Source organism: Convolutriloba macropyga, unplaced genomic scaffold, assembly GCF_964194025.1.
Source record: "Convolutriloba macropyga unplaced genomic scaffold, txConMacr16.3 SCAFFOLD_807, whole genome shotgun sequence".
Taxonomy (NCBI): Eukaryota; Metazoa; Xenacoelomorpha; order Acoela; family Convolutidae; genus Convolutriloba; species Convolutriloba macropyga.
In genome coordinates, this window is record NW_027453588.1 from 34,198 (window position 1) to 55,731 (window position 21,534).

Sequence of the window (21,534 nt, forward strand, 5' to 3'; positions counted from 1 at the left end):
CTGTTTCAGTGCATGAGAAGACTCAACCTTTGACAACAGTGCAATTCTATGTGCATGAGAAACTGGAGTTGGTTGGCCAAATTGTGGAGCTGCAAGAATTGAAGGACCGTTACCCAAATCTGAGGAACTTGCCAAATCAGAGCTACAATCTAAACGATGTTCAAGTGATTCTTGAACTAGACTGTTACGACATTCATCACCCTTATGAATTCAAGAAGTCACAAGACAAATCTAAGCCATGGGCAATGAAATCAAAGATCGGCTGGACCTTAAGTGGTCCGCTACCAGCGAAGCAGGCAGCAACTCTTGCCACAACAGCAACATCAATTGCAGATGTTAAACTAGCAAACCAGTCGAGTAAATGGTGGGATATCGAGTCCCACGCTTCAAACTACAATGCCACCGGCCATTAAAAAGAGGAACAACGAGCAATCAAAATGTTGGAGCAAACAACACGAGTCAACGGTGAAAGATATGAGGTAGGACATCTGTGGCGAGAGGACGAAGTGAAGTTACCGAACATCTTCTACTCAGCAATGGGGCAACTCAAGTTTCTAGAACGGCGCCTGCAGAAAGACGAAACACTAAAAAGTGCTACCAGGAGACCATCGACACGGATGTCAATGCTCGTTACGTTCCGAAAGTTGACCAAACCGAACTGAATAAAACCAAAAACAAACTGCAGTGGTATTTACCACATCGTCCTTTCATAAACCAGCATAAACCTGAATAAGTCAGAAGAGTATGCAACGCACGCTGTAAAGTAAAAACGCCCAGTCCTGAACGGCAAATTTCTATCTGGACCAGACCTGCTGCAGAGTCTGATCGGAATCATTTTTTGCTTCCGATAACACCCAATAGTTTTATCAGCAGACATAGAAGCGATGTTTCTTCAAATCGCTGTCACAAAATCGCTGTCCCGAACAAATTATTTTGTGAAAAGATGCAGAGCAGAAAATAGAATCTTACGTGGGCACACGAAACGTTTTTTGGCTAAAAGCTCGCCAACTTGTGCAAATTACGCTTTGCACCAAGCGACCAAATGTAATGCAGTCAACGACGAAAGTCTCGTCAGAATTCTTCAGCAAAACTTCTACAAGGACGAAATCCTAAAGTCAGTCAAAACCCCTCAAGAAGCAGTCGAAATCAAACAGAAAGTCAGAGATATCCTCATTAAAGCTGGTTTCAGTTTGACGAAATGGATAACAAATAACGATGAAGTCAAGTCGCAGATCCCAGAGACAGACAAGTTAACGAAAGTTTTGAAAACTATCGAAGCAGAACCACAATCATCTTCAATCCTAGGACTCAACTGGAATGTGGATACAGACAGTCTCATTGTCTGTCGTGGAACTTAGCAATAAGTTCCAGCAAAAATAACACAGAGAATTGTCCAATCCTTCGTCTCAGCAGTGACTCTGATTGATGCTCTGATTTGAGAGAAATAAGGACGATGTCAATTAATCGACTTTGTATCGGAAACGGATGTTCAAACTTGAGACTACACATTTTCACAGACGCTTCAGAAGAAGTGATGTGCATCGTCGCATATATGCAAGACTAGGTGACGTTGAAACTCACTTATGTGACAGGAAAAAGTCGTGTGGCACCCATCAGACACATGACAGTACCAAAGGTAGAACTCCAAGCGGCAGTTTCCGAAGTTTGTCTCAGAAAGCAGATACTCAGCGAACATGATGTCAGAATTGACAAAGTCTATCATTGGACCGACTTATCAACAGTGCTGCAGTGACTACAAGAAGCGCACAAGAAACAACAAGTGTTCGTTGCGAACAGAGCAGCGGAAACACTGGAAAACTCATCGAGGGATGAATCGAGACACGTCAAAGGTGTCGAAAACCATGCCGACATCAGAACCATGGCTACAACAGAGCCACGAAAACTGGCCAAAGCCGTGGTGCCAAGTGATCGAACTCGAACCCGAGCAAGTTACGAGTACTGTAGCAACAGAAACTAAACTAGACCAACTATTTGGCTGGAGACGATACAGTGCCTTCAACCGAATTAGAAACTTCCTTGCCTCATGCAAGAGGTTCAAGACGAAGCAGAGGGGTACCCTCAAAGCAGACAAAAATAATCAAGCAGAACAAATACTGTTTCGATTTGTTCAAAACGAAAGCTTCCTGAATGTTTCAAAGTCGATAGCAAACAGCAAATAAATCTCCAAAACATTCAACATAGCCACCCTTCATAGAGGAAGATGGAACCATTAGAGTGAAATGCCGACTGAAGCATTCAAACCTTGACTACAATGGAAAACATCCAATATTGTTAACCGCGAAACATCCAGTTGTACAAATTCTGTTGGAGAAAGCACATCGAGACAACCTACATGAGGGCACAGAATACGTGAGAAACTTGCTCCAACAAGAATACTGGATCATCGGATTAAGAAATGCATTAGAAAATCAAATCGAGGTGCTTCAAATGGAGACACAGAAATGCCAACCCAATCCACCCACCGATGGCCGACCTACCCCGAGAATGACTTGATGAACATGTGTTCCCACTCACCCATAACGGAGTCAACTATTTCGGACCCTTTGAAGTGAAGTTACTACGACATACCTTGAAGAGATGGTGCTGCCTCTTCACTTGCCTGACACCGAGAGCAGTGCACATCGAAGGTGCACAGTCATTGGACACCGAGTCATATCTAGCTGCAGTGAAAAAATTCATTACAAGACGTGGCTACCTGAACACCATCATCAGTGACAACGGAATAAACTTTGTTCGAGCAGCCAATGAGCTGAAAGCATTCATGAACGAGTGGAACAAAGCTAAGATTGAAAGTGAATTAGCACAGAAAAAGATAGTTTGGAAATTTAATCGTCCCGGAGCTCCTCACTTTGGTGGAATCTGGGAAAGACTGGTTCAAAGTTGCAAGAAGTTCATGATTGCAATCTGGAACAACTGAAGCCTCACTGAAGAGGTACTCAGCACAACGATGTGTCTTGTGGAGCAAACACTCAATGCAAGACACCTGACAGCAGTAAGTAACGACGCAAAAGATTTGACAGCACTCACATCTAATCATTTCTTGCTAGGAGGAAAGAGCGCAAGTGCACCATTCAAGCCTTCCAGGGAGGGCTACAGTGACCTGAAAAAAATCATTCGAAACGGCTCAAGCACATGCCGACATGATCTGGAAAAGATGGACTAGCGAATGTCTTCCACAATGGAACCAGAGATCGAAGTGGTCAAAAGAACATATGCGAAACCTGAGAGAATGCGAGTTATTATGGCTAGTAGATGACTCTCTGAAGCCCTGTGAGTACAAACTGGGACAAATCATTGAGATCTTCACTGGTAACGACGGTGTAGTGCGATCAGCGAGAGTCAAAATGGCACATGGAGAGCTAAACCGGCCAGTCGTGAAGATAGCGGCAGTATTCTACGATGGTGTTTCTGAGATCGAAAACAGGGTCGGCGATGTTGGCGCCTCTTCAAATCAGCTAGAAAAGCCATCAGATAGCCAGAAATAACGTTTGAAACTGAAAAAACTTAGAATTAGTCAAAACTCAAAAATGGTTAAAACTGAAAATTTTTACAAGTTGGGACCAAAAATCTGTACACACCCTCCCCGATTTTTGGAAGGGCAAACCTGAGCAACCCGAGGTCATCGCACACGGTTAGGGTTACCTGTAAGCTACTCATGGACCTAATGAACGTTATTGCATCAGACCCACAAGTGTGGCTATTAGCACTTATATGGTGCAAAATTGGCATTATTTGATATTTTGTTATTTTTTGTTAAATTTCTTAAGTTGTTTATGTTATGACACTTTAGATGACCACTAAAGGTCAAATACCTTACATCCGAGGTGTTTACAGCCACATAAAAGCCATCCGTGCTTATGTCAACAAAAGTAAATACTGCAGTAATTTGACATTTACTATGTAAACAATGACCTAAATCATTATCTTGATTAAACAATCAGAAACCACTAGTGATGATGTTACAAATGACAAATATTTGATTACTTACTTTAAACCAGTTGTTTGATTAGTGAAACCGAATTGTATTTAGAACCATTAGAAACTGTTATACAGAGCAGTTGGCTCTGAGATTGACTAAATTTTGATTCTTTAACAACTTTAGTCTTTTGCTAAGTTTTGTTAGATCTTAAGATCTTGCGAGTTTTAAGTTAGTTGAGCTTATTCACAAGAAGCTGGCAAGTTAACTAACTTTGGCTGAAGCCTTACAAACTTCAGCACGAGATTTGACATAGATTATCTTTAAAAATTTTCTTAACTTCAATCACGAAAATTAAAGTTGCAGTCCTTTAATACGTCCCATCGACTAATTATTTCTGCGAGATCATTAGACAATCGGCTCCAGTGAACAACCAGGCCGGCGTATAATTCGAGAACTAGGTTGTGATGTATCAGTTCCGCTGAGATTCTTGAGCAGCCGCAACAGTTTTCTTGTCAAATTATCGTATTATTGACAAGTCCAATTAAAGGAAAACATAGTAGGGAAAAAGCATAGCGTTAGAAAAAAGTGTATCTGATTTTTAAATTGCTTTTGATATATAGTGTATGCTTTTTGGGCTGAGAAAAATTTACCACGCAAAATTGTGTGGATTTTTTTGTTTTTGCCTATGTTTTTCTTTCTTTTTGTTGCTATACGCCATATACCTAATATTAATAGATCTCGATTGCATCCCTTGGACGTAAAATTCAACTTAATTAAAGATTTCAGTTCACAGCTGTTTGTTTTAAAGACTTTAAAATTGAAATAATAGAAAAAAATTTCAACTGTTTCATTTTTGCTTTCATTTTCGTAACCGTGTAGCTCAACCTCACTTATTAGAAGTCTCAATTACTTTTTTTTATTCAAACAATTTTTTGCGCTGGATTATACGTTGCGACTGATTGCTTCGCACATTAATTTCATAAAAATTTTTAGGCTTTTATACTGTTCATTTTCTGGGTCTTTTCTGTTGTCATGTCTACGTAATCCTTTTATAAGGAAGACTTATTGATGCTAAAAAGAAGACAAAGTGAGAATTTACAGTTCTTGCAGGTAACATCTCATATTTATAGTGCCTTGAAGAGTGTGATCTCGTAAAATTGTTTCAGGTTTTGGCTTCTTCCTATAATTTTCATTTCGTAAGGTCGTGACTTAGTGTCATTTTTAACAGGCCCAATTGGCTTCCTTAGGTATTGCAACCCAATCCATAGCTGTTTGTTGAAATCTTAAGTTAGTCTGTTATGACTTTTAAAAATTTTTGGTTTTCAGAAAAATAATTGGGTTTTTGAGCTTCGTCATTTTCTTAAATAACTTTTCGGTCGGTTAATAGCTCAGTCTCTGTAAACACGGGTCACAACCCGTTTCCAGTGACTTATAATTTAATCTCTATAACGGTTTTAGCTTCAAACGTTTGTTTCTTGGCTTTGTTATTACTCTTACTATGAGATTTGATAAAACATTTGAGATTTTTTTAATTTGTGAATTTTATATTATTTTTGTTTTCTTTTTGATTTAAAACAATAATCGTAGGTAACAATTGGCTTTGAAATTTTGCGTAATTGAACTTTGGATAATGACATGTCTCAATTGCTTCATATGGAGATATAAATGAACATTTTAGGGATTTCATCGAAATTATTTCTTTTCAAGAAAAGAAACGTATTTTTGAGCTTCGCTCATCTTTGCTCTTTTTGTCGACCTATTAACGTGTCGCATTGAGGACAGATCCAATATTTTTTCTAATGATGTATAGGTTGAAATGTGTTTTTAGGTTTTATCTGATGCGAGTTTGATTTTGGTGTAATTTTATTATTATAGAAATCGAGTTTTGGTGGTTAGCAATATTTGTTGTTTGATATTTATTATTGTCCTTTCTAGCAGTCCTGTTATCAATAACGTTAATCGGCCCTCTATGGTGACATTATTGTATTCCATTGGTTGTATATGGAGCGATATGTATGGTTTTGAAAGTTTTCTATCTCTTCATCATTTGGTAGCCAATTAAATCAAGAATGTGGATGAGCGGGGTCGGAACCTTATGTGCGTACGCACATTACCGGGCCTCCTTGTTTACTACGAACTTATCCAACTTTTGATATTTAAACTTATTTGATCCTCGAGCCCTAGTTATGGGCATGTTTATATGCATAAATTTTCTTTCAGCTTGACATACATTGCCGAAAAGCATAATTGTCTCACAGTGTTCGAACACTATAAAATTACATCATTAACCGAGACTCCACGCTAAATTGAATATTCTTCGAAAGTTGAGCTGATTTTTCAAAAAAGCTTTTATTTTCAATTGGATAATATAACGTCTTACTCTATGATAATTAATTATTTACAGGCTTTATGTATAATCAAACTTTTTTGGTATTGAGCAATATTGTGGTTGTTTTATATCTCTTCAGTTACTGTCACTTTAAAGTTGAAAAAAGATACGAATCGCAATAAATGTATCAATTTTTCTAATTTAAAAATATTTGTAGCATTGTTATTAATGCATGTTGGTAATCAATGAATTTTCTTTATTAAACCCTCAAACCTCTGGTCATTTATTTTCACTTCAATTTAGAAACGTCATTATCTCAGAAAGTTCCAAGATAACTTTTGCTGCTGAAAATAATTTTTTGTCAAGACGATCCGATCAAAACTAATATTTGACGAGGTTTTATAGATTATATAAAAATCGCATTCTTTAAGTAGTTGCGGGAACATAATTTGTTCAAAAGTTTGTTCTACCTTGCTGCTGTTTGAAGCCAATTTTAGCCAAATTTAATTAGTTGGCTAAGAGTTCAATTCAATTTAATTTTGTTTTATATTCTTCATTTTTGATTCGAACGTAAATCGTATGGCAAAACTGAACTAAATTTCCACTGCTAAGTTATCATAAGTTTTTAAAACGAGAAAAGTCGAATCATTCTGTAATACTTTATTGTATCAACTAAAAATTTAACTAAAAAGAACTAAATTTACAAAAAATGGCCTTTGATTTTGCCGCAAACATTTCTTCACCAAATATAAAGCTGCCTGCACTTTTTAACCGGCTAACTGATTCAATGCTTAATTTTAAATTGAACACTGCAGAAATTTTTAGCTCAATTTTTGAAGAGGACCCGGAGTGCTTTGCTGGTCACTTGATCGTAGCCGCGTCTCAATTGATTGAAGATTTAAGCGGCGTCAGTCTGGACAAATGTGACGAAATTTATAAGAAATTGGGGGATAAAGTTACAGATTGGGAGAAGAGATGGTACAATGCCGTTTGCACAATCAGAAATGAATCGGCGAGGAAAGGTTGCAAGATCCTCATTGACATGCTCTCACTGTATCCCATGGATCTCATAGCTATCCTGATCGGTGAATCGATAATGTCAGCTTCGGTTGATAAACTATTAGTTCGCGATATGTTCAGCCGAGTCGTGCCCTATTACGACGCCAATCACCCTTACAAATATTGGGTCGATAGCATGCTCGGGTTCTCATTAATAGAAACATTTTCGACTGAACGTGGTGAGCAGATGGTTCTCAAAGCTTTTGATATGGAATCAAAACACCCCTTGACAATTCACAACCTCTGTCACGCTCTAGAATATACTGGAAAAGCGGAAAAGGCACTGGAGTTGATGGAGGACAACTTGGAATATTATGAGAACACAGCCATGGGAGTGCACAATTGTTTTCACATTGCCTACTTACAGGCAGGTTTGAACACTTTTATGTTAATTATTATATTTGTAGCTATTAGGGTACTCAAGAGAACCCGGGTTGAGTTTTCAACTCATAATGTAGAGAGTTTTGTTAATTGCAACGAAAGCATAAGTATTTTCATCACACAACTTATAAAGCGGTTTGAGGTGAATGATTTTTATTCACTACAATTAATAAAAACATAGCAGGACATACATTTCAAAAGAATTTTCATTGTTTAAACAAAAAATAGACCTATAATGGACTATGGCTGGAGTGGGCAAACCATTTCGAAAACTATTCTATCAAAAAAATTGAAAAAACAGTAAAAATCGAGCCAAAAATGCCTCATGTGAACAAAAAACCACTAGCAAGAAAGCCAATATTAGCTCATACACAGTTTTACGCTCTACTTAAAAATTAAAAAGAAAAAAGTTCACACCGCAAAACCACTCGCTTCTTCATTCAACTTCCTGTTTCGGCGTGACCAAAATCATCACTCCAATTTGACTTCAAAAATTATAAAAAAATTTTGAACAGATCTTAACAATGACACCGGAAACGACTCGGAGTATTAAATTGACAAACCTAACTAACATAATCAGCCTCATAACTCTTTATGTTAATCAATTTTATACAATAACAGACAAATTAACAATGGAAAAATAACTGACGACAAAAGTTGACAGGGAATTTGATAAAAAATTTCAATGAGAGGAGCAACTCCAAAACAACTACCTGCAAAAACCATTCGACACAGTTTGTTCTCATGCAACAAACAACTGCCGATTGACAGAAAAAGCGACAAAATAGCTGAAATAACTTAAAAACGAACTGATTCAGCAACGATAAATTCTTGCCAAAGATATTTATATATATATATATATATATATATATATATATATATATATATATAACAAAAATTTCACAACCAAGTTTAAATAAATTTAAATCAAAAGATTTGCCATGCGTTCTAGAGGTACCCGTTTATATAACTGTTGTAGCATATTCAGACCTCGTTCAGAATACCATCCGATCTGTGAAACACTTTTTTGTTTTTTCAGAGTTCGGAAGATTTGACGAAGCGCTAGACATTGTTGAGACTCAAATAATTGACTCTATTGACAAAATGTCTACACTCAGCGACACATGTGGTCTGTTGTGGTCTATGAAAATGGCCAATCATACTGTGAACAAATCGTCATTCTCAAAACTTCTCGAGAAAGTTGGCGATAAAATGAACAATCACGGTCCTGCTTTCTTCGCGGCTCATTTTGCGGCTGCAATGATAGGTGCTGAAAAGTATGATACATTGAAGGCTTTCAAGAAATCGGTCAACACTTTTGTTCAAGATTTCAATCATCATGATGTTGTTAGAAAGTATGAAAACTTTGGGTTTTCAGTCATGGATTCATTTGATGCGTATTCTTATCAAGATTATTCAACTGCATTTGCAAAGATCTACGACGTTGCACATGAAATGTTTTCGGCTGGCGGAAGTCAAACTCAACGCGAAATTTTCAACAAACTAACTTACAGTTGCGTGGAGAAGATGGAAACGGAGGAAATGGATAGGAAATTGTTCGGGTTGCTAAATCAGAAGGCTGCATACAGGGCTCTTACTCCATCTTCGGAACGAAAATATCAACTGCTCAGTCAAAAATTGTGTTTTAATTTATATGAATGTCAGTGAATCACAGATATTTTTTACTGAACATCAAAGTAGGTTAATGCCGCAACTTTGAAGTAAAACTTCAGCTAGTTGGGTAAATTTATGCCAATCTCAGACCATATTTTGAGAATCTAAACATAACACTAACTTACCTGGTCAAAAAATCGTCCGATATTAAAATTGTTGAACTCAATTTCGCTGGCCCCTGTCTCAAAATATGTATCACAAAATGAGTATTATCATAAGTTAGTTATCATATGAACGAACTTACCTTCCCGTTAAACATTATAGAAAGTACTGTGAAAAATTGTTCTGGTCCATAAAATTTTTTTTCTTTATTTGTTGTGACACTGGGATTGAGTTCACCAGTTTTACATTGGGATATTGGTAAGTTTCAATGCGTACAATCTGAGTTTTCTAGAAACTTTCAGACTAGATACTACTAGAAGAATTTTGTAATTGAAGAAACAATTTGAAAATTGTTTTCAGAATATGAAGAAATTGGTGAGGTATCGCGTCAATAGTCAGCATTTTCACTACCCAAAACGTCACGATGCCCACGTGCATTTTAAATTTGTATAGCATTGCTATAGGTTTTTCTACGCCAATATATAAAAAATCTAGTTAACAAGGATCGTCGTTATTGTATTTTTGTATAAAGTTCAGTACAAGTTCATTTCAACGTTTTTGATTACCAATAAAGCTCTGCTTCAACGCTTTTTTGATTAGGTATGGCTTTCTGAATCCCAATGGAAACAAACTTGTCGTGGTATAAGTTACAATCTTGTGACTTTGTTAGGCCACATGGTAAATGTTGGTTACAGTTGAAGTAGAAATCCATAGAATAGAAATGAATCCCTAGTGATGAAAAAATTTTGAATCTTGCAAGAATCTTGCATGAAATCTAATTACTGTTGTATTTTTTATATTAATTTGTATTCGTCTTGCAAGATTCTTGGAAGATTTTGAATCCGTCTTGTAAGAATCTTGTAGGATTTCGAATGCACATTTTTGTCCTGGTTAGTTGTCTGCTTTCTGTGGTTGGTAGCGCTGAAATAGATAATCAACTGTCGGAAAATCTAAATCCACTGAAGTCAAGTTCAAACCTGATTTTTTGAGATTCTCTGGTATGATTTTTGTGGTTCTTCTCTCCTCCTTTTTCATTCCGGGCATGGGACCGGCAGTGAGGGAGTTACTGATATAAGAGAACTGATACAGTACGGTAAAAAATCCGCTCTTACACAGTTCTTCAAAACAAAAAACGACAAAAGTCAGATTAAATAAATCACTAAATATAAAATATTAAAAATTTTTATTCAAACTTTAGGAATAAACTTGCAAGATTCTTGCAAGATATGACATTCGAAAGGTATTCAAAAAAAATTCAAATAGAATCCGTTCCGCTGATCAAAAATTTTGGTGAGAGCCAAATCATTTGTTTTTCAGTTAGTTTTAGCTGCCAAAAATACACAAATAAATTCTAAATTCAAGAATTTGCAAGACTCTTGAAAGATTTTGAATCCGGGCTAAAATTTTTTCCATTGATTTTGGTTTTGCAACTTGTTTAATAAACAATAGTTTGTCCAAAAGGTGTTTTCTAAATCACTAGTACCCTAATTTACTTTTTTACCTGGAAGAATCTTGCAAATTTTGAATTATCTTGCAAGATTCTTTCAAGATTTGAATCCACTCATCACTAGGGTTAATGATACCAAAGGTTATTTACTCGCTGCATCCGTATTTCCGTTGTTTTTTGGTTGGGTAATTGAGTGACAAGAAGCATTCTATGGCACTCAAATTTCAGGTAATGCTTTAACTGACTGACTCACTTTTGAGCATCTTGGTTGTTTCAGTCAAATGTCGTAGTCCACATAACATACAGCATAACTAGGATTCAAACATTAACTAGAAATCAAAAAATTGCACCGTAGTGCGAAAAGCCCAATCTGTTTATATGATTTTGTTTGTCAGGCTGCGTGAACAGATCAGAGATACCACTGTAAAACTATTAGTCTGGTACCTTTCCTTATTTTTTCAATATGGAGTGTCGAACAGACTTTGTGTCCAAGCCTGAGCATTTTTTTAGGCACCTTAAGCTTGTGTTTCCAACTCAGTCTTCGCTCTTTGGTGTCTCCTGTTGTGTCAGCGGTCTTGTTTATTATCAAATCTATTGTTAAAAATTAAATGAACGAACAGCGAGCACCCCTGCCCGCCACGCTCCCAAAAATGAAAGTTAAGTTGCAAAAATTGTGACTAAAATGCACTATGGTACCAAACTGCATTTCACCGCAAAATTTCTGATTTTAAAGCACAATTCGTTCTTCTTAAGCATGATTTAAACCAAGGCGCAAAAAAGGTTTGAAATTTAGAAGTTTCAACAGAAATATCAATCTTATTTTCTCCGTTTACACAGAAAAGTTGGATGAAACGCTTTGATCTTCCACTCTTTGACCAGTTGTTACGCTGAGAAATGTCGGATTTTCATCAGCCAATATATAAAAACGACTCAACTTGAAATCAAGATCTAGTGCACAGTATACTTAGTAACGTTGCCTACAAAAATCTAAAAAAAGTTAGTCAACGATGATATAAAAACTCCCAAAACCTCACTGGAGCGCTCTAGAGTAAATCATAACGCTTTATTTTGGTACAATTTCTAGAGGACAAATTTCAAAGAATATGGTGTTCTTACAAGAATTGCTGAAAAAAGTTCAGTTGAATAAGAAAATCAAGTGTTTTGGTTCGAAACGGTGTATTAATATACTAAAGAATTCTTTATTTTGGTAGCAGAAAGTGGTTTTTCCTGTTAAATCTGGAGTGCGCATCTTCGGTAACAGAATTGTTCGAAGTTTTTCAAAGAAATGGTACGAGAATTTTTGAAATTTTTAGTTCGGGCAAACAATCACTTATGTGTTTGTGTGCAAAGCAAGCCCTTGGACGGAAAGTATTTGTTAGGTGATCAAAAAAAATTAAAATTTTGAATAATTACGAAGAAGAAAATGCTTTTTCAGGAATTTATTTTTCAACAAGATAAAATTCCGCCGTTTAAATCAAAGACTATCAGTAATATTTTGCAAGGGAAAAACAAGAGAGTACTTCATTGGCCGGTTTACACTTCAGATCCAAATTCTATGCAAAATTTTTGCGATTACTGAAACAGACATTTTTTACGAAAAATTAAGATTAAAATTTGTCAGAAGCTTGGAACAAAATTGACGCAGTTGCTGTGAGAAACCAATATAAAAACCATATAGACCACCTTTTAGACGTTAAAAAGCTAAAAATGTAGTGACCTCTTATAAGAGAAGAAATTTGAACTCCAAATGTTGTTTTATTTGTTCTATGTAATGCTTTTTAAAAACATTCAGGTGTACATAGCCTTTTGGTTGTATAAACGGTTGTATTAACTTTTAGCTGCATAAACTTTTGGTGTATAAACGCTCCCATCCAGAAGAGTTTTTCAAATTTTTATAGTAATTAAAAACGAAATGCTAGCAGTAATATTACATTTAGTTTCTGTATAACCCGTATTTGAAGCATTGTATATTTTAACACTATTTGAAAGTCTGTGTTAATGATTTGTTTGAAGCACAATAATAGGATAAAAAACCAGTAAACTGCTGACAATATATTCGACTATGGGATGATTTGAAAAAGTGAGGTTTTCCTAGGTTGAGGTCCTCGTTTATGACGCAGACCGTTTTTGAGCGCACACAGGGGGTACGGTGCGTTCAAAAATACACAGGCAAGGAATTTTTTTTAACGGGCAACATAAACGCATCAGTACTTACGGTCCAGCCAAAGTCTGCCCCATAGACAAGACAAAAACGGCCCCATAGACGCACCAACTCTGCAACATAGACGAGCCACTTTCATCACATACGTGAGCCAAGTTCTCCCAAACAAACGAACAAAACTTTGTCATAGGCAAGCTAACTTAAGTGAAGGATAAAATGATCCTTAATTTTTTAGTCTCAGCAATGCTTTAATGCTCTAGTCTCTAAGTTCTCAGATCCCGACAAGGCGTTTCAGAACACTGAGTTTATCAGAATTTCACTTCACAGGAATGGAGTTTGATATAATTGTACGTATATTCATTGATCGTGTGGTACATTGAGCAGTGCAAACCCCTCATTTTATAGTTTTGCCATTCACTTTAGATCTGATTTAATCTTCATTTATTTGTTGACTTGATCTCTAAAATTTTACTACTTTATTTGAACCAAATTTAGAAACCCGTCACCAACTTGTAATTGCATGTTTAATTGCAAGTTATCACATGATACATGATTAATTGTCTGAGGCGGAAGAAAATTTTAAATTTGTTCATCTCTTCTAAATTTGTTTACCCAGTTGTCAGACAATTCGTGAGAAAACGTAATCTAAATTCCAGTTGAAACTTGTAAATTGACCATAAATCGTATCCTCAGTTTTCAATTAAATATTCAGTTGATTTTCTTATGTGTAAAATTCATCCAGCAGATCCTGGTTTAAATTTCTAATAAAGTATACCTGTTTTAACTAGTTAACCAAACAACCAGAATTTGCGTTCTAACAAGAACGAATTGAGCAACACCTCGGAAGACACTACTTTCTATTGAGCCCTTCGTGTAACGAACAAATTCAGAGCCACAAATACGATAGGAGAAATAGAGGATTTAGTTGAGACTGGCAGCTCTGGATGGGAAAAACATAGTCAAACTGTCACCCGAGCCCCAAATTGTGAATCCAAATAAATATCCGACAAAAAAGTGGCAGACAAATAAGTCAAAGTCAACTGAAGCTACAAGGGGACCATAAATCCCACCAAATCTCAAGAAATTTAAATCCTGCGTGGAGAGTGCCAATAGGCTTTATGGGATCAAAAATTTGTTGTGCTTCGAAAAATTTCCATCTGTTTCGATTTTGTTTTGTTTTTGGGAGAAAACTTTATAGCAATCCAAAATTACAATTCCCATTTTCCTAAAGGAGTTTTTCAATAATGCTCTGTTTTTCAGATGACCTTGTGGGGAAGTTTTTGGGTCCGAATTAGTCTCCTTTCTGTAGAATTTGAAAAAAAAACTGGGGTGGGGGAAATTCCTTATTCAAATCCCAACAATTGTAATTATCTAAATTTTCGCTAAAACAGAGAACTAGAGTAGTGGTAACTTCGAGTGCCTATTATCCTAAAATAACAGAAAGGGTTATACCAGGCCCTTCTATTACTCCTAAGATTCAGATTGGAGGCAGTCGTTTGTATTAAACAGTAATTATAAGGTTCGATTGAGAGTTGTCTAACCTCAGCTAAGACCTAAATATATGGAAAAGAAAACAATTATGAAATAGGTGGCACTATAATTGAGAAGTATACCAAGTTCCCATACAACTATTTAATACTAAGAGATCAATCTAAGATCCTAAAACTACTAAGTGTGAAGATGAAGGGAAGCTCGTCGTAGTTCACTCCACAACCCAACCAGCCGAGTATTAATCAACTTGAATAGAACACTAAGACATTGCCCATCATGTACTTCAGGCTACTGCAGACCGTGACAATGTCTACCAGGTTCGCCATTCCATACTACATGGGTTAACTTAGCTCGCCAAGTCGTCAACGATCAGGCAGCCCCGACCTCAGAGTGGCTTTCACTATTCAGTCTCCTAAAGGAGCGCGGCCGATTAATACTCTCAGAAGCACTCGTCTCGAAAGCGTCTGTAGTTCCCTTCTCCAAGTCCAAGTCCCGGAAATCTTAACTTAACCTAATAGTGATTGATCTCTGTAAAACCACCTATGTATCCTAAGATAGACATGTTAAGTTCTGGTTTAATGCCAATTTATAACTCTAAGAAATTACTTGACTTAGAAATTAAAGATTGCAAAGTTACCACAGACCTTATTCCTAACTAAATCAAAGTTATATTCAACCAAGGTGTATTCTCAAAAAGTCTACTAACTATTTTCTATTTCTCTATTCGATCTCTGAGTCTACACCGACTCTATCGAATAATCCTAAGAAGTTAGAAAAATCGAAACTAAGGAAAGACTATTACCGCTGAGAATAACGAGGATTGTATAATAAGCAGTGAATTAAGAATCAGGAAATTGGGTTAAGAAAACGGCTCAAAAATCAGCCCTATTTATACTCATTATCAGTGCGAAAAATCAAGATACAATACTAATCTTAGCACCATGATTTATAGTGGGGGTCGTACGGGATACCGAATATGGTTTACTTCTACAAAATTCCTAGAAATCAGTCGCGAGGAATACCATTTATAGAATGCATTTGCATTTTTCTAAGAATTCATTCACACTTCCAGAGATATCAAAATCAGTTAAAACATGCTGAGGAGAATAATCTGATTTTAATAATAGCTATCTAGAATCATCATTTTGAACCGAATATTGGTTAACAGTACCATTTCTCAAAGATTCATTTATATTAATTTACTCTTGTCTTGATAAAACTGGTAAGTTAAATTTTCTATAGTTTGAATCAAGATTAATTTCGGATTCGGTTTATACGGTTCAAATATTAAAGGTTAGTTCAATTTTCTACGTTTCTAAGTTTCTATATTCTACACTTCTCCCTCGGACTCAACTATTCACCTGAATAGTTATAATTTACCCCAAGTGATTAGCGCCAATATGTGAGATACAGGGTAATATGAGATTACAAGAAATGTACAACACTCATTAAAATGTGGAAGACTCTAGTTTATTCTGATCCCTGACCCTACAAAGTAACTCTGTGTGCTGTGTTGGGTGTATATTGTTCCCTGATTCTTCATTGTTATCTTCACGACAAGGCTGTTCCTTTTGTTTAGAGCATAATTTCTTGTGTTTCTATAGTAGAAAAGCTGCTGTAATACAGATAGTTGAAATCCATAAAAACAGTCCCAGATAACTTATCGCATTTTTGAACGTTCCACCGGCTGCGTTTTTTATTGATCGCTCTTGACTGTGCTGGTGAAACTCCCGTACTAATTTTCTGATAGTTCCGGTGTCTATTTCTAGTGGTGGTTGCGCCTGTAGTTCAACTTTTACATGTTCCAAAACTTTTCTTTTGTAGTCAAATGTGGCACTTAGTGAGTTCAGATTGTGGGTTTCTGGGGTTGGCAAGGTAAATGCTTCCTCAAGTAAGGGGTTGAGGCTGACCTTCATGACAAGCCCAGATTCGTTCTGACAACTGTCTGTCGAGAGACGAAGAATCAACCTTCCGTTAGGTATTTCAATTCTCCCATTACAAGAAGGTTGTACAATGCAACTCTGACATCCTCTCAATTTACTGCTCTTTAAGGTGTTTTCTGCGATGTCAGTTATCCAGTATTTTGTAAATGCCGACAAAATAAGGAATTTTGAGTGCTCCAGATAGGTTGCCGTAGGTATTATTGGTAGATGAATGACATCAAATTTGCAAGTTTGTAAAACAGCTGCCTCGTGACCGGAAAACAGACTGATCAGGCAACCAGCTTGTTGGTTTCCAGTCATTGGGAAGGGTTGTTCGCAAAGTTTCAGTCGTTTCGAACCTTGACAGGAGAGAATATGTGTTTCATCAACTTCGGCAAAGTTTGTCGTAGCTTCCGAGACGACAAGAAGTTCATGCTCGAGTACAAGCACTGAAGCTGTGGTTGAATTTGTAATAGGTTGCGGAAGGGGCACTCCTTTAAAGACCTTATGGATAGGGCTTTGACTTGACATAGGGATTTCGATTTTCAATAGGAGTCCATTGTTTCCAATAAAAACATTACGAAGTAGTTCAAGTTCATAGTAGAGACTAACATGCTGGAGTGGTATTGACATCGTCTTGCGATGGAATCGAAGGGATTGTAAAATTTGTCGTAGTTTGTCTGGTTCAACAAGTCTTGATGGTATTCTTCCGTTCGACATGTCCTGAAAAGCCTCTCGAACATTACTATTGAATTGCTTCAGCTCATATTTGAAGGATTGCAGTTCCGAATGAAGAGATACTAGCGGGAAGGAAACGTTATTGAACACACTTTGTGTTTTGAGAAAGAAGGTGAACACGTCGCTCCCCTTGTGGTCGCAGACTTGGGCCTGCTGTACTTGTTCCATATCTTGTTCAAGATTGTTAACAGGGTTCTCTACGGTTCCGAAGTTCCCAGCCCTATAGTTCAAGATAGTTTTCATTTGTTCCTGCTGTTTTAGTTTTTCGTTGCCCAGGATGTGTATTGTGTTGTCTGTGTCGCTCGTTAAATGGTGTAGCTTGTACTCCATGCTGTCTAAGTGACTTGCAATTCGCCGCATCTTTTCTTCTGAGTCCTGACAAAGATGGAAGATGGAGAGCATTTTGCAAGCTGTTTTTTCTACTATGGGCTCCAAAACAAGTGCGGCAGCAGCTCCCGCTGCAAGCAAGGTTACTGACCTTCTCATCTTGTCCGAGAGCTTGGTAGAGTTTGCAAAAATCTTCACATCTCGAATCAGCTGTGTCCTGTCTTCTTCGATCTCGGAAATATCTTTTTTGCAGTGACGTGATCAGGGTATTCTGACTGTTTTCGACGATGCCGTTCAACTTTTGGTTATTGCAATATCCCCATTGCGCTTCTCTCCACACACGAGTCTCCATTTCCTTCAGGGTTTTTGAAAAATTGCTAAAGGCGCTCCAGTTAATGTCCAAGGGTTTTCGAAAGGGTACTGCAATTTCGATCAATTCAATTGAATCAGCCAGAGCAATCGGAGTCTGTGGGACAAATGCAATGTTTGCTCGGGTTGTTACTTCTGCTAGAGTCAACCGGATAACAAGAAAAAGATAGCACCACTCCATCTAAATACTTCCAAAGTTAGAAAAACTGCACTTGAAGCGAAAAACTTTTTCTATACTGAGACCTAATTTTTTTTATTCTAGGTTGTTTCATATTGCTCTTTCTTTTTTTCAAAGAACTATTTTTTTTCTAACTAAAACTAGGCTATTATTGAATTGCCTTTTGTTCAGTTTTTCTTTCTAATGCCACAATTTCTTATGCTTATTTCTAATATTTTTGTTGTTGTCTGAAACTCTAATTAAACCTTAAAAAACTCAGATGAAATTCAAATGCAATCTGGAATCCGTTTCGACGACTGTTGTTTTGCCTAAAACGTTATCTGAAGTCTTAATCAAGACTTTTTTCTTTAAGGAAAATTTTGATACTTTTATTTTTGGTTGGCTACAAAAAAAAGGAGAAAAATTTTATTAGTCCATAGTGATTATTATTATAAAAGCGTTCAAAGTACATAATCTAGAAAATTAGTTTGTTCCTGTCTTAAGTCTAAAGTCGAGTTTGTTATGATGATTCTTCATAGGTGCTCAGATCAGGGTTTCATTCGTCATTGATTCCGTATCTCTTGGGGAATCGTTTTGCTCGTTTTGGACGTCCTTATGTTTCCGAGATCAGACTTGGGCTCGGTGATTCAAGGTTGAGTGTTGTTGGTGCTCTCTTTACCCCTTTCAATACATGAGGTCTCTGCATGTCCATGAACTGCGTGTTGATAGTCTTCTCTGGAGTAGTGTTCAGTTGATGCGTTGTCTCTGGTAGGTTTGCAAGTTCAGAGGTTGAGGGTGGGGTCTCCAGATTGACCTCTGTCATGTCCTTTCTCCCATCAGATGCGGTCAGTTCGGTTGCCTGCGTTTCTTCAACATCCTGGGTCTTGTTGTCCACCTCTTCTCTGACAGATGAAGTTCTCTCCCGTTCCTCAAACAGGTTGTGAAAGAAGTCATCTTCTTCCTTCATCCATCTGTATCTTTCCAAGTTTCGAGGGAGAACCCTTCGTGCAGAGTTCCTCGAGAAGAATCACGGATTTGCTGTTTCCTCCTGGTCATCCGCTTCTCCAGCTGGTGGCCGTCTTCCTGGTGCTGGGCGAGTGAGGACTCTGTGTTGATCAGTTTCTTCTTTTACGGGTTTCAGTCTGTTATAATGTACAATCTGCCATTTGTTACAGGTACCCGTTTTCGATTTTTTATAGTGCACATCAGAAGTTTTCTCTAACACAACGTAGGGGCCGTCCCACGGCAGAAAGAACTTTCTCGATTTGGCTTTGTGGGGAGCGAACAACCAGACGCGATCACCGTTGCTGTAGCTTTCTCCAAAAATTTCTTTATGATGTCGGTCTTTTTGTCTGTCCTGGTTGCATCCCAATGTTTCCCTGGCGTTCATGTGGGCTTCAAGAAATTGTTCCTCTAGCCATCGGGTGAATTCGTAACTTTGGCTTTCGTGACCTGGTGCTTTGGGTAGAAGTAGGTCGATTGGGTATTTGCACTCTTGTCCGTATACCAGAGAAAAAGGGGTATGACCTGTTGTTCTGTGCACTGTTGTGTTGTAGACGAAGCTCAGATATGGAAGCATTTCGTCCGAAGTGTTCGGATTTCCAGCGCAGTACTTCGATACAACATCAGCAATTACCCAATTGTGTCGCTCAACCATTCCGTTGCCTTGAGGGTGGTAAGGCCAGGTCTTTGTTTTCTCCATTCCAAACAGCTTGCAGAGTTCCAAGATCAATTCACTGCAAAAATTTGAGCCCTGGTCAGTGTGAATTGAGTCCGGGGCCCCAAACATAAGAATCCATTTCTCCACGATTGCTCTTGCCACGATTTCAGCAGTTGTGTTTTGTAAAGGTGTGCTAACTACATATTTTGTTAAATAGTCCGTGAGTACGAGAATATATTTGTACCCTCCTTTTGTTTTGGTTACTGGACCCAAAATGTCTGCGGCAATTTTGTTGAAACAAATTCCGACGTTGATCATTTGCAAGGGTACTCTCCGTTTTTTCCCAGCTGTGGATCGCGACTGACAAGTTAAGCAGTTCTCACATTTCCTCTCGATGTATTTTCTCATGTTTGGCCACCAGAATCGTTGCCTGGCTCTGTCGAGTGTTTTCTGAAACGCAAAGTGTCCTCCACTGATCTTGGAGTCGTGTAGTTGTTCTAACACCTTTTCTCTTAGACTAATGGGCACTACAAACTGTCTGATAATTGTATTTGTTCCCTCCACAAGGCACTTCCGGTATAGAACCCCATCTGCAAGTTCCAGTTGTTCCCAAACACTCCAGAGTGCCACCGCATCTTCCCTGGCTGCAATAGCTGCTGCTTTCTTAACGTTGAGTTTGCCAAGGGATGTTTGAGTACCATTCTCGTCTGCGTTGGCCCATTGAAAAACGATTTTTATTGCAGGGTCCTGAGCTTGGTGTTCTCTTGCTGCTTCGCTGCCCTCCTAAAGGATAATTTCCATTGATGCCTTTTCGTTTTCGGGACTGTTCAATTCGAGTCCATCAGAACAGCCAGGGTTTGTGGGTTTGTGGTCATTCGAACTCTTCCCCATTTGGTATTGCTTGGGGAGTCGTTCTCCTTGACAGCTCCACAATTTTCGAGCTGGGTTTCGTTGGGGTAGTTAGTGTCTTCGGTGATCTCCGGATTCCCATAAAACTCAGTTTGGCTGGAGTAATCACTCTCCACATCGGTTGACCAGCTGAGTCCAATTTTGCTTCTTGATGCCCGCTCTGCCAGTGCAGCTTCAAAAAGTTTCTGGAAACTCATTCCGTAGGGAATTTCGTATTCGTCGTCGTCGTCGCTTTCCTGCTTCGTCGTCGAGTTTTATTTTGTTGGAGCAATTCGGAGTCCGCGTTCTCAGGTCCGCAATCTGAATCTGTGTCCGTTTCTATCCATTCTGTAGTCCCATCTTCGAACTCGTGCCTGTTGAACGTACGAGTTGTTGCTATTTGAATTTTGGAGAGTCGTTTAGTCTCTGAAGAACATGGATTAAGTTCCGGCGAAGTCACCATTTGGATATGGCCCAGAGCTTCGCTCAAACTTTCAGCTGGGGGCAGTCGCCAAACATCTCTTTCTTCTCCTCCTCAGTCAGTTCGGGGGTCTGGCTACACTGTTGTGAAAGTCCGTCTGCATTTCCATGTTTTTCGCCAGGGCAATGAACCACCTGGAAGTCAAACTCTATGAGTTTTTGTAGCATTCGAAAGATCATTCCATCGTTGTTCTGCCTGAACAGCCATTGAAGCGAAGCATGGTCCGTTCTCAACACGAATTTCGTACCCCATAGGTATGGCTTGTACCATTTCATTGCCTGGATTACAGCTAGGGCCTCTCTTTTCGTTGTTGAATATTTACATTCTGCTGGCGATAGCACTCTGCTTGCAAAAGCAACGGGATACTCAACACCATCTATGACATTTGAAAGTACTGCGCCCAAACTG

General features: G+C 37.9%; 1 protein-coding gene across 1 annotated transcript; it reads left to right on the forward strand.

The window, feature by feature from the left end:
• The first annotated feature begins 1,829 nt into the window (after positions 1–1,829).
• LOC142358390 (tetratricopeptide repeat protein 38-like) lies at positions 1,830–9,377 on the forward strand. The gene is made up of 3 exons (XM_075409796.1): positions 1,830–2,073; positions 7,085–7,699; positions 8,749–9,377. Exons 1-3 carry the CDS (start codon positions 1,830–1,832, stop codon positions 9,375–9,377), a joined length of 1,488 nt encoding a protein of 495 aa, XP_075265911.1.
• Positions 9,378–21,534: the final 12,157 nt, after the last annotated feature.